Source organism: Equus przewalskii, chromosome 26 (genome assembly GCF_037783145.1).
Source record: "Equus przewalskii isolate Varuska chromosome 26, EquPr2, whole genome shotgun sequence".
Classification (NCBI taxonomy): domain Eukaryota; kingdom Metazoa; phylum Chordata; class Mammalia; order Perissodactyla; family Equidae; genus Equus; species Equus przewalskii.
The window spans coordinates 11,478,806-11,492,975 of record NC_091856.1 but is presented as its reverse complement, the minus strand read 5'-3'; the positions used below and the strand labels follow the sequence as shown (position 1 = coordinate 11,492,975).

Sequence of the window (14,170 nt, the reverse complement as noted above, 5' to 3'; positions counted from 1 at the left end):
ACAGCTAGTCTCTTCTGGCTGTGACTTCTATCTTCTCCCGCCCGTATGTGCTCACCCACCACAGTCACTTGCCTAGCTGGGCACTAAGTCTGCACCCCCAGCCCACTCCTGCTGCTCTGGCCGGCGGGCAAGTCCTTCGCATTTTCTGTACTTACCTTGTCACAGCTAGGTCAGTTTAGGAATTTTCAAAAGTAGCTTTGCTAATAAACTAAAGCCGTTGTCCTCAACTCTAATCCCTGGACCACCTGCATCAGCACCACCAGGTAACTTGTCAGAAGAGCAAATTCTCAGCCTTCATCCCCAGACCTACTAAATCAGAAACTCGGGGTGGAGGTCCAGTACTCTGTGCTTTAACGAGTCCTCCAGGTGATTCTGATGCTCTGAAGCTTGAGAACCATTAAACTAAGAGAAGGCAAATTGTTAAAAGGAACTCCAGAGGCATAATGGTTCCTCTCTTAGGTTTCAGACTCTGGGACAGCATATCTAGTCATGGATATTTATTTGTTGAGGTTCCTGGGCTTCCAGGACTGCCTTTCTGAGGAAACCTCAAGTTAGGATAGCCTCAGGGTTGGTACCACTGATGTAAAGAGGCTAGCAAAATTGTCTCTTCCAGAACCAGGTTCCTTGTCCTCTCATGCCAGACATTGCCCGCAGCCTGAGTTCCCTCATAAATTCTGGCATCCCCCATCTCTTGGGAGAGAAAGTTCTTTCCCTTACGTGTTCCCAACACTCTTCCCCTTTGGGAGTCAGTACAGGGCCATGTGCCTGGAGTCAACAGTCTGAATCTGAATCCTAACACTGCTGCTTACCAGCCAGGTAGCCTCCAGTGACTCATTTAACTGCGAAAAGCCTCAATTTCCTCATCTGTAACACAGCGATTGTTAACAGGAGTAATTCCCAGGTAGGGTTGCTGTGAGGATTAAAGGAGATTATGTATGCAAAACACCTGGCTTAGTACGCATTTAACAGATGGTAGCTGTTACTTTATCAGGCCCCTGCACATCATATCCTTCTGTGCCACCTTTGCGTGGCTTTGTCCCTCTTGGTCTTTGGGGCCTTAGGAGTCCTACTCTCACCTCTATCTCCCCTTTTCACTGATAGACCTGGCTTTTCTGAAGCATAATCATTGGCCAGATGCTGCTGTTTGTTGAAGCCTCAAATCTTCCCCTGTTGCTCCCTGTTAATATCTGGTCTGAGTCTTAGCATCCACCACCTAGCCCAGGAAAACCCTGAGCTTCTCTAAGCCTCAGTTTCTTCAGCTAAGAAATGGGCATCATAAGAGTAACACCTACAAGGGTTGTTGTGTGGATTCACTGAGATAATTCATGTTAAGTGTTTAGCAGTGTCTGGCATCTAATAAGCACTCAAAAAATATAAGCTATTATCATCTCTTCCCAACCATAGGAACCTAATGAATTCTGGTTTTTGTGTGTGTGTGTGTGTGTGTGTTTGTGTGTATGTGTGTGTAAGATTGGCCCTGAGCTACCATCTGTTGCCAATCTTCTTCTTTTTGCTTGAGGAAGATTGTTGCTGAGCTAACATCTGTGCCAATCTTCCTCTATTTCCTGTGGGATGCTGCTACAGCATGGTTTGACAAGCCATCCTATGTCCGCACCCAGGATCCAAACCCGTGGACCCCAGGCTGCCAAAGTGGAGCACATGAACTTAACCACTACGCTGGCCCTAATTAATTGTTTTTCCTGCCCCATTCTCACTAAAAACCAAACTTAGTCAAAATCCCTGGGACCCCTTGGAACTCAGAGTACTAATTTCTGACCCTAGGAACTCGTTATAGACATCTGAGTTCTCATAGGAGGGAGAAGATGGTTCTGCTCTGATGTTGGCTGGTGCTCAGTGGGGTGGTCTAGCTGCATCCTTGGAGAGCTCTAAGAAAGCAGGAAGCAGTGAGTGGACACAGACCGGACTGGCAAAAGGCCTGGAAAGCATGTGAGAAGAGGCAGAATTAGAGCAGCTGGGAAGAGGGACTACCTTCCAGTAATAAGATAAATAAGTCATGGGGATGTCATGTACAGCACAGGGAAGACAGTCAATAATATTGTAGTAACTTCGCATGGGGACAGATGCTAACTAGACTTTCCATGGTGATCATTTTGTCATGTATACAAATATTGAATCACTATGTCGTACAGCTGAAACTATGATATCATATGTCAATTATATTTTAATAAAGAGAAAAAAACAAAAATAAACATCTCCACCTTAACAAATTATAATAATAAAACACCTGTGAATATTTAGCCTGGAGAAAAAAAACTCAGGGAGGATATGATCATTTACTTCAAATCTCTCTAGGGCTCTTGTGCGGAAGAGGGAGCTGACTTTTTTTCTAGCATCCCCACAGTTAGAATTAGACCCAATTGGTGGAAGTTACAGGAAAATAGACTTCCACTCAATAAAAAGTCCACCTTTCTAACAGAGCCATACAGAGCTGGAATGGACTTTGGTAGTGAGGTCCCCATGAGTGGAGGTATCCAAGCAGGGGCTGGGCATAGGGGGCAGAGCTGTCATAGGAGGATCAGGCACTGGAAGGTTACCTGGGAGAGAAAAAGTTTAACATCTTTCTGAACCCTGAGGTTCTATCATTCTGCAAACTAGAGGCCAATAGCTGTTTATACCCTTTCTGACTCAGCTTTGCAATTGTCCTCACCTCTGGAATGTACTCTGAATCTCTTCTCCCCACCCTCACTCTCATATGATCCATTGCTAGAGGCCCCACCTCTTCCTGGGAGAGGGCACGAGAGTTAAACTAAACTCTAACCATTATGATATTACTATGTCACCGTGCCTTCTCCATGTGTGATGGCCTGCTTCATGCTAGGCACTGGACACACAGATGAGTGAGGGCTGGAAGACACAGGTGTTTCCATCACATCCTGACCTGGCTCGGGAAATGCCTCTGGACTCATCATGTTCAGAGAATGGCCAAGGACAACGCAAATTTATCTGCCTGTTGATCTCCTCATTATGAAAGGATGCTGGTGCCCAGTCAGGTCTCTCCAGCACGGAGGAACAGGCTCACTGTTCCTCATGAGAAAATTACCCAGCAGCCCCTCTCCCTCTGCATATGCTCTGACAATGGCATGGGCCAGACTGAGACTAGGGAGAGAAAGGGCCATAGTGAATGATTGTACCTCTACTGCATTGGTGAAGCACCCAGACTCTGATACCAGCTATCTGAATTCAAATGCCAAGTCTACCACTTACCAGTTGCATGGCCTTGGGTGATTTCTTAACCTCTCTGTCCCTCAATTTTCTTATTTGTAAAATGAGAGTATTAACAGTACCCACTTGGAAGGGTTGTCATGAAGTTTTAAATAACAACGGATGGAAAGTGCTTAGAATAATGCCTGACATATAGAAAGTGCATAATATACGTTAGCTATCTACTATTATTTTCTAAAACCATTCTCCTGAGTACAGCACCAGGAAATAACGGCGTCTGTGCGTCCTCTGATGCTGCAACGCCATTGCTGTCAGGTTCAGATGGTACCGTGTCAGCACTTCCTAGGGAAATAAGTGTCTTGAAATCCATCCCTCATTCTGAAGGTCAATCTGAACTTTCCCACAGCAATAGGAGTTTGAAAAGGCAAGGTGACAGGACTTAAGCTGGAAGGGCAGGATTTAAGACAAGCAGACAGGAAGGGAAGATAAGACCCTTTCCTGAGCAAAGCTGGGAAACAATGAGAAGAACACCTCCAGGGAACGGAGATAGGAGATGAAACGAATGGAAATCGCAAGCTTTCATGCCCAAATGCTGGTGAAGTAGTAGGAAAACTTTGGAACATACAGGAGACGGAATATTAGGCAGCCATGAAAAATTATCTTTATGAAAAATACACAGCACTGTGGGAGAAGGCTTATGATATTACAACTTAAAAATAAAACAAAACCTCAGCTAGAATATTCCTTTCTAAATACAAGTAGATAATGTCTACTATAGAAAAGTAACACATTTATAAATGTTTCTTTTGTTTGTAACTTTTAGCTTAGGTGAAGTGGCATCATATATGGAAGCTCAGCCTGGTTGCCTGTTATCAAATACACCACCTACAAGTATTACATGTTTACTTTTCTGCTTACATGAAAGTGAATCAAAGATGAGTAAATTAGCTTTGAAATATAAACTCAAATTTGGCATGACTTCCACATGACTGAAAAAAAGAAAAGAAAAAGGCGTGGAGACAGAGATTAGTAGGGGTCATTTTGTCATGTTCTTTAAACTCTGGGCTCGGGGGTTTGGATTTGAGCATGTCGTAAGTGGGAAGCCACTTACAAGTTCATGAGCAAAGAGTTATTTGGGGAAACATGATTTGGCAGGAGGAATAGGAAAGACAGGAGCGGGATGAGTCTGGCGTGAGGAGCTGACTGGGGACCCAGAGGCCCAGACCTCTCCCTTCTACTCCCTGTCCCTTAACTTTCGCTGGATAGAGGCCTATAGCCCCCTACCCCATCCCCGACTCCACCACCACCACCATTTGAATACAGTGATTATCTTAGCATTACACATCTTTAGTTTTTCAGTCAAAAGGAAAAAATAATAAATTGGCCTTAATGAAAACTGTTGGCTTTCTTCCTAAGTCACCTAAAACAGAAGTCAGCAAACTTTTTCTGGAAAGGCCCAGATAGTTCACATTTTAGGCACTGCAGGCCATGTGGTCTCTGTCACAACTATGCAACTGTGCCATTGTAGAGAGAAAGCAGCCACAGACAATACATAAATGACCGAGTGGGTCTGTGTTCTCATAAAACTTTATTTACAATAACAGGTTGGGGGCTGGATTTGACTCAGAGGCCATTGTTTATCAACCCCTGATCGAAAAGAACATTGTGTTATTTTTCTTAGAAAATAATCTGTGATTCTTCTGTGCCTCTAAAGCCTCCCCAGTCCCCTCACTCAGACACTTCCCACATACACCCACCACCATCCCCACCTCTACTGAGGAGAGGAAGACCAGTGATGATGTGAGGGGCTGAGGATCTTCGGAGCAGTGACAGGCAGAACAGTGTTAAGGTGCAGGGGCCTTGGATCTAGACCAAGATTTGAGCCATGGTTCTGCCAACTATGTGATCCCCATACACAACCTCTCCTAGCCACCCCCCCCCACCCCCGTTTTGCTTGTTGGCAAAATAGAGATGATAGGTGCATTCTTACAGGGTTTTTGTGAGGATTAAATGTTTGTAAAGCACCCAGCCTAATAATTGGCATGGAACAGGCACTCAATAAATAGTTATTAACCCACAATGGCTCCATAAATAGCAGTCAAATAGAACAGACCCAGCCTGAATGGAGAGAATTCCATGGCGGATCCAGCCTTCAAGCTAGCACTGGCGCCAGAGCGAGAAGCAGCAGGGATCACTTAAACACACGCAAGGCTAGATAAGAAAGCAACACTAAATTTGAAGACACTGCTGCAAGACACATTTGTCTCCAATGCTTCTGATTAATCATTTATTAGACAGCCCCACTGTAGCAAATCCACTTGGCTGCTGTTGGCTTGGGAACGTGGTCGCACGCTTCCATTGAAGTAATAAGATCCTGCTCTTCGGCCTCAGACTCTCAACAGCTGGTGAGTGGGAGAACCTCGTGTAAACAGCCTCCTCTGAATTCATTCTTCCGGGCTCATGGGGCCAGTCACCTTTTCTTCAGCTGAAAAATAAACACATCGAGAAAATGAATGCTTCTCTCCTAGGGGAACACGACACATGAAAAGCAATCGATAACAAGAAATAGTGTGGCATCATCTTTAGGGAAGACACTGAAATGTAAGAGGGCAAATACACGCACACTTAGATTAACAAATAAGAAAGATATCTGGGGCCGGTCTGGTGGCGTAGTGGTTAAGTTCGTGTGCTCCGCTTCGGCAACCCGGTGCTCACAGGTTTGGATCCTGGGCGCAAACCTACACATCGCTCATCAAGCCATGTTGTGGGGCAGCATGCCACACACAAAATAGAGGAAGATTGGCACAGATGTTAGCTCAGGGACAATCTCCTCGAGCACAAGAGGAAGATTGGTAACAGATATTAGCTCAGGGTCAATCTTCCTCATCAAAAAAAAAAAGATATCTGAGAACCTGGGTTCAAATCTTGATTTTACCCCCTTGTCAGCTGTATATTTGTGGGCAAGTAACTTCTGTGTCTACGTTTTCCCATGTATATAATGAAGATAATCATGGTATGTTCCTTTAAGGTTGTTGAGAGGATTAAATGCATTAATAAATATAAAGTGCTTAGAACAACTCCTGACACATAGTACGGAGTACTAGATTAGCATTTGTCATTATCAATGTCAGTATTATTCTTTGACAAAGACGTTTTAGAATAGCTGAACAACTGAGTCAAACAAACACATAATGAATCAAATTCAAAACTAATTTAGAGAATCTGATTGTATGGTACTGTCAGAGACCCAATCCTGAAATTCACATGAAACTTTGGATTTTTCACTCCCGTGACTCACTTAGCAGTGGGATAGGTGAGACTAGCCTAATGGGTGTTCCCATAGTTGAGTTCAATTCAAGAACCGGAGACCAAGTAAATGTACTGAAGTTGACAACTATACTGTGGTTTGGAAAAGGATATCCTTATTCTTACGAAATACACAATGAAGTAGTTAAGACTAAGGGACCAGGCTGTATGCAAATTATTCTTAAATCGTTGAAAAATATTAGGTGTATATACATTCATTTATGTGTGTATATATAGATAGAGAGAGAGAGAGAAATAAATGCTTAACAATAAACGTAACAAGAGTCTATGGTGTTCCACGTACTATTTTTATTCTTGCAGCTTTTCTGTAAGTTTGAAATCATTTCCAAATACGTGGGTTAAAAATAAAAAGGAAGTGTTGACTCAAGCTTGACTATCAAACAAGCACGGGGCCACTGCAGGACAAGCAGAGGTGACAAGATACAGTCCTGACCAGATGCCAGGAGAGCTTGGACTTGGAACAAGGGGACCAAAAGCAGTTCTATGAGTCAAAGATCTAATGAAGGCAGGCTGAGACCACCTGATACACTCGTCTCCACAAGAAGCACTGCTTGTCCGCAGGCGACTACAACAGGTTGTATGTGGCAGTAAGAATAACCGTGCCTGAAATCCTTGCAAGTTTCGTTTTAGGGTTATAGTCTCAAGATTTTTGTTTCATTTGCCAACTATGGCCTCTTTGCTGATCCCCCGCCTCAGATTTCTCCCCAACTTCAATCCACCTTGCAAACTGCTCATAAAATAAATCCCTACATCGTTGCTCTTACGACATCAGTTCCTCATTCAAGAAATTACAATGGCTTCCTATTTTCCACAACTTCTCTAAACTTTGCCGTCTTATCAGCTCCATGTTTTATGATTTTACATATTTTGACTTGCAGTTTCAACTTTCAGGACTTTTTCCCCCATCACTGAAAATAACGGAAGCTATGACTAGACTGACATCCGATAGTGGCTCATGCTTGGTTATGCATGTGGCCCGAACACCAGGCTTGTGCCAAAGCTGTGATTTGTCTGAGATTGAGATAAAAGTTCTCTCCTCCTATTTTTTTTATTTAAATAATCTTTTTAATTTTAGAATAGGTTTAGGTTTACAGAAAAGTTGCAAAGATAATACACAGAGTGCCCATATGCTCCACACCTAGTTTCCCCTATGGTTAACATCTTACATCTCTATGGCACATTTGTCACAACTAATGAACCCACAGTGGTATATAGTTATTAACGAAACTCCATACTTTATTCAAATTTCATTAATTTTCCCTAGTGTCCTTTTCTATTCTAGGATCCCATCCAGGAGATCACATTACATTTAGCTTTCCTCCTATTTTTAAATTTTAAAATATTATTTAAAAAGCCAAATGTAAATAAAGTGTATAGTCTGATTGAACAAGATTTTATATGACACTGTGATGCAATATCTTTCCTACTACCCTTGAACATGAAAAAACTACAGCATCTGACTCATCCAAAGACCATTAGAACACTCATTTCAAGGCTTCCTGAATTTTCTTTGTGTCAGATCCCTTGGGAGCCCAGACGACCCTTCTCAGATTTGATGTCCAAGGCCACATCTAATTAGCTGGGCCAAGAAACCTTTAATTCTTTTACAGTATAAAGGAATTCTCTACACAGTAACTCACACGGAGATTCCTGAAATCTCGGGTTTGACACAAACACTTGGTGCTAAAATGAGCTTTCACTACCACCTGTGGAAAGGACCTCGGCAACCGCACGGCTGGTATTATTCCCTCACCGGCCAGGAATGCTAGAGTGTCCCTTTACGGAAAACTATGGTATCAACTGCCCGTAAGCTGCCAGAGACTTCTCTGGTTCAATTATAGCGTCAATTTACTCTGCTCACAGAGCTCATTAGCTCATGGAGCTAATTAACAGGCAAGGTTTAATCGCACTTTCTAGACTCCAATTTGATGCTGGATCTGCCTTCATCTTTTCCTGCAAAGCTGGAGTAGAAAGAAAAAGTTCACGCCAGCATCTAACCAAGAGGCCATGTTTTTCCCATCAGGAGTGGATAATTTCCCATTCTCTTTCTTAAGGAAGAGAAAGAATACCCCTTCTTAGGAGAATTTCTTTGATGGCTCCTGAATTTAAATCAGCATCCTGCAAAGGGTTAATAGTTATCAAGATGTCAGACAAATAAAAATATTTGAAAAGTGACAGCAACTCTTTCCAAGTGAAATATTTGGAAAGAATTTTAAATATGCAACATAGGATTTTTATCAATTTTATTTCTTTTAATTTTTGATGTTTCCTTTGTCTGTTAGAGAACCCAACATAAAATTAAAGGGAATTTTGATAAAAGAAAACTTCATTCATAATTTGACCATCCTAGCATACCTATTTTCAGGTGGATGACTTCCCTTTTGTCATTGTCCACAGTTTGTGTTTTTTTCACCTCACTTTATATAATACACATTTCCCACGTTTCTGTTATTCATGGAAATTTTTAATGGTTACACAATATATCATTAAGTAATTATATAATTATTATTCAAACATTTGCCTAATGTGCTCTGAGAGGGAAGACTTTTATCTGTTTTGTTCACCACTGTATCCTCAGCATTTAAAACAGTGCTCACAAAAAGTAGACACTCAGTACACATTTGTGGAATAAGAGGTGAATTTAAATGGTTTCAACTTTTTACTCTCATTTGTTATTACAATTACTACTTTTATTTCATCCTGCTTTCTTTTGACTTAATTTTTTCTCACTCTACTTCCTTGAAATAAAAACAGTTGATCATGATTATCTCTTTTTTTTACATAGAAAACATTTAGAGGGATCCATTTTCTCTGATTATGATCTTGGTGTGATTGGTATCATTCCACGTAAATCCCTTGCATGGCTGAAATGTCTATATTCCACCCTCACATTTATTTCACAGTTTGTGTAGGTAGAGAATTCTACAATGGAAATCATTTTCCCTCAGAATTTTGAAGGTGTCCTTCTATTTTCTTTTAGCTCCCAGGGCTCTGTGGAGAAAGCCCTTGTCACTCTGATTCTTGATCCTTTTTCTGTGTATAACATTTCTCCCCTCCACCCTCTCTTTTCTCTCCCTCCCTACCTCCTTTTGTTCCTCCCTCCCATCCCAACCTCTCTAGAGTCCCTATTTTTTGGATGTTGAATCACCTGGAACGTATCTCTAATCTTATCTTTTGCATCTTGGTCTTTTTGCCCTACCCTCTGACAGATTGGCTCTAAATCATCTTCCAAACCTTCTATTAAGTTTTACATTTTTGTTCTGTTTTTAATTTTTAATTTTAATTCTTAATTTTCAAGAGCTTTTTTCTCTCTGATTCTTCCTCTTTTAAATACAAGCTATTTTCATCAATATACTCTTTTCTATTATCTATCTGAATTTAGCAATTTTTTAAAAAGTTTTATTCTATCTTACAGTCTGTTTCCTCCAAGTCGTTTTCTTGTTTTCTCTTTCTTTTGGTCTCCATCTATCATGTAGAGACTTTCCTCAAGAGTCTGGTAATTCTTATTTAAGAATGGAGCACTAAAAACTAATTGGAAGTTTTTTATTTGTGAGTAGATTTTGTCACTGAGGTGCTTCACTCTAAGATGATCTGGCTGGGCCACTCAGTTGGTGAACTCCTGGCGCGAGCACCATTAGGTGTTTTCCCTTGGGCTAGTCAGATTCCCCAGAGAATAATCTTGCAGTCTCCTGGTTGGTGGGTGAAAGCCTGGTTGCTAGAATTTGGGGAGCTAAGAGGGGGAAGAAGGGCCTCAGGCCCTCCGCCATCAGAATGCAGCCTTCCGCTTAATGGCCCTGATTTTAGTATGGTCCCTCTGCTTCTGAGGCCCCCCAAGTCTTGTTTTACTCTCTTCAAGAACACCCCTCTAGCTGCCTGCTGGGGATAGAAGGGGCATTTGCCTGACTTTACAAAATAGAGGATAAAGTCTGGAAAAGTTTATTTTTTAATGTACCTTTTAAAATTTTAATTTTAATGTAAACACAATAAAGTATACAAATCTTAAGCATACGTGGCTAATGAATTTTTATACATGTATGTATCCGTGTAACACCATCCGCACTGACATTTAGGATATTTCCAGCACCTAAAAAGACTCCTCATTTGCCCTCCCAATCAAAGCACTTCAAAGTAACCATTATTCTGTTCTCTTTTACGATAGATCAGTTTTCCCTGTTGTTATACTTGATTTAAACGGAATCACACTGTATGTAGTCTTTTATGTCTAGCTTTTTAGCTCACCATTCTATCTGTGAGATTTATTCATGTTGTTTGAAGTTAGCTGCAATTCATTCTTTTTCATTTCTGTGTGGTATGCCATCCTATGAATATACCATAATTTATTAATCCATTCGACTGTTGTGGACACTTGAGTTGTTTCCAGTCTTTGGCTCTTACAAATAATCCTTCCATGAACATTATTGAACGTGTGTTTGGGTGCACACGTGCGTGCATTTCCATTTGGTACATACCCAGGAGTGGACTTGCTGGATCTTAGGACATGTATTTATTTTTAGCCTTAATAGTACAGCCAAACAAGTTTCCAGTGTGTTCGCACTGACTTATTTTCCCATGAGTAGTATATGAGAGTTCCAGTTGCCCCACAACCTAGCCAACACCTTTAATTTTAGCCATTCTGGTGGGTGGGTAGTGGTATCTCATGATTTTAATTTGTATGTCCCTGATAACTAAAGGAAGTCAAGCATCATTTTACATGCTCACCGAGCATTTGACTATGCTCTTTTATGAAGTGTCTGTTCAAGTCTTTTACCCACTTGCATTGTCTGTCTTTTTCTTCCTGATTTGCAGAAGGCCTCATAAATTTTGGATAGGAGTCCTTTATCAAATGTGTTTTACAAATATCATTTTTCCAGTCTGTGCCTTGCCTTTTTGTCTTTTGATGAAGTTCTTAATCTTTATAATGTCAAATGGAAGGCTCAATTTTAATCAACTTAAAAAGGAATAATTTCATTGAAAAGTCTGGGCCATCTTTCTGAGTTCGCTGTAATGCATTGTAATAGAACTTGTGCTGGGCAGAAAGCCATCTTTGTTCCAAAGTTTACGGTTATGATGCTTGTTCCAGCTGTCATCAAGATTGAACATTACCAGACATAAACTATACTGTGCTATTCTAGGATCTTTGGTACCAGTAGAGAGGAAGAGAGAGATCAGTCGTTGGTTGTTCACACAGATCATACTACAACAAGGCTTTGGTCCCTCAAAGACAGAAGAATACAGCTTCTAGGCCCAGCAAATCATTGTCTCTGCCCCCCTTCTTTACATATTGCTTGTTAATAATCTGATAGCATTTTGGATAAGTTTTATGCAATCCTGCAGATGTGTCCCCCCACCCACCTTCAACAAAGTGGACCAGAAAGACAAGCATTCTATTATACACAAATAATAAGGTTTTATTACCTTTAACAAGGAGTGGCCCGAACAGGTAGTTGGCCTACTAGTTAATTATTGACAAAGAGCAGGGCTAGAAATCAACTGCTCGAAAACTACAGCCCCATTCAACTGTTTTTAACCTATAAAAATGATAATTTCATATAGTCAACTTTCTGTTTTTGGTAAATTTGCAAATAGTTTATGTTGGATGTATGCTAGAAATAAAAGTCCTCAAATCAAAGTTAAATAAATTTATTGTGCACAGTGCAGAGTAGGGGCTCACTAAATACTTATCAGATAAATTTGAGGGTGCTGAGATGGGTGTCTGGAGTCATATCTGCCTAAAATTTAGTAGGCCGCAAATTCTTTTAGCCAAGCAATATGGGCTGGAATTTGGGCTTTATGTGTCAAATTTGTCTCTAAGGAGACCCTTGGAACTGATCAGAGTTCCACCCTCTTTTCAGGTACATGCCCTTCTTATGATCCTCATGTCTCAGAGGAGGATGTCTATTTCCTGTCCCTGCCAGGTGACAGGTAAGAAGCACGGGCCAGTGCTCAACTATACTCCAGGTACTTGTTAGAGAACAAAATGTACTCATTTCACTTAGCTCAACTAAGACATATAGACCAATGGAATAGAATTGCACATCCAGAAATAAACCCATACATCCATAGTCAATTGGTTTTGACCTTGACAAGAATGTCAAGACTGTTTAATGGGGAAAGAATAGTCTTCAACAAAGGGTGATGGAACAATTGGATATCCACATGCAAAAGAAGAAAGTTGAACACCTACCTCACAGAATATAAGAAATTAACTAAAAATGGGTCAAAGACCTAAATGAGCTAAAATGATAAAACTCTCAGAAGAAAACAGGGCTAAGTCTTTACGACCTTGGATTAGGCAATGGTTTCTGAGATATGACAACAAAAGAACAAGCAACCAAAGAAAAGATAGATAATTATGCTTCATCAAAATTACACACTTTTATGCTTCAAAAGACACTATGAGAAAGTGAAAAGACAACCCATGGAGTGGGAGAAGATATATGCAAATCACATATCTGATAAGGGTCGAATATCCAGAATATATAAAGAACGCTTACACTCAACAACAAAAAAACAAACAACCCAATTAAAAAAATAGGCAAAGGACCTGAATAGATATTTCTCTTAAGAAGATATACAAATGGCCAATAAATATATAGAAAGATGCTTAAAATCATGAGACATTAGGAAAACGCAAAACAAAACCACAATGAGACAACACTTCACACCCACTAGGATGGTTATAATCAAAAAGGTGGAAAATATATACTGGCGAGATGTGGAGAAATTGGAGCCCTCATACATAGCCATTGGGAATTAAAATGGTGCAGCTGCTGTGTAAAACAGTTTGACAGTTCCTAAAAAAGTTAACCATAGTTACAGTATGACCTAGCAATTCCACTCCCAGATATATACTCAAGATAATTGAAAGTGTATCCACAAAACAGCTTGTACACAGATGTTGATAGCAGCATTATTCCTAACAGCTAAAAGGTGCAAACAACCTAAATACCTAGCAACTGATGAATGGATAAACAATATGTGGTATATCATACAATGGAATATTATTCAGCCATAAAAAGGAGTGACGTACCGGTATATGTTCCAACTTGGTCGAACCTTGAAAACATTATGCTAAGTGAAAGAAGCCAGACAAAAGAGTCTACATATTGGACAATTCCATTACCATGAAATATCCAGAATAGGCAAATTCATAGAGAAATAAAGTAACTAGTGGTTGCCAGGTCCTGGGTGAGAAGAATAGGCACCAGCTGCTAAAAGGCACAGGGTTTCTTTTTTTGGATGATGAAAATGTTCTGGAGTTAGATAGTAATCATGGTTGCACAGCTTTGTGAATATGCTAAAAACCATGAATTGTACACTAAAAACCATGAATTTTATGATATGTGAATTATATCTCAATAAAAAAGGGAAAGAATAACTATGAAAAACTTTAGTAAGAAATGATTTAGGGGCCGGCCCCACGGCTGAGTGGTTAAGTTTGCATGCTCTGCTTCGGCGGCCCAGGGTTTCCCCAGTTCGGATCCTGGGCGCGGACACGGCACCGCTCATCAAGCCATGCTGAGACGGTGTCCCACATGTCACAACTAGAAGGACCTACAACTAGAATATACAGCTATGTACTGGGGAGCTTTGGGGAGAAAAAAAAAGAGAAGATTGGCAACAGCTGTTAGCTCAAGTGCCAATCTTTAAAAAAATAAAG

At 40.7% G+C, this 14,170-nt stretch overlaps 1 protein-coding gene across 1 annotated transcript in view; it reads right to left on the bottom strand.

Annotated features, from left to right (window-relative positions):
- Window positions 1–4,752: 4,752 nt before the first annotated feature.
- SLC44A1 (solute carrier family 44 member 1) overlaps window positions 4,753–14,170 on the bottom strand; it is a 179,466-nt gene continuing 170,048 nt past the window's right edge. The window contains exon 16 of the mRNA XM_070596197.1: window positions 4,753–5,668. Within this exon, the coding sequence (XP_070452298.1) occupies window positions 5,654–5,668 (15 nt within the window). The 3' untranslated portion in view covers window positions 4,753–5,653. The remainder of the gene's footprint in view (window positions 5,669–14,170) is intronic.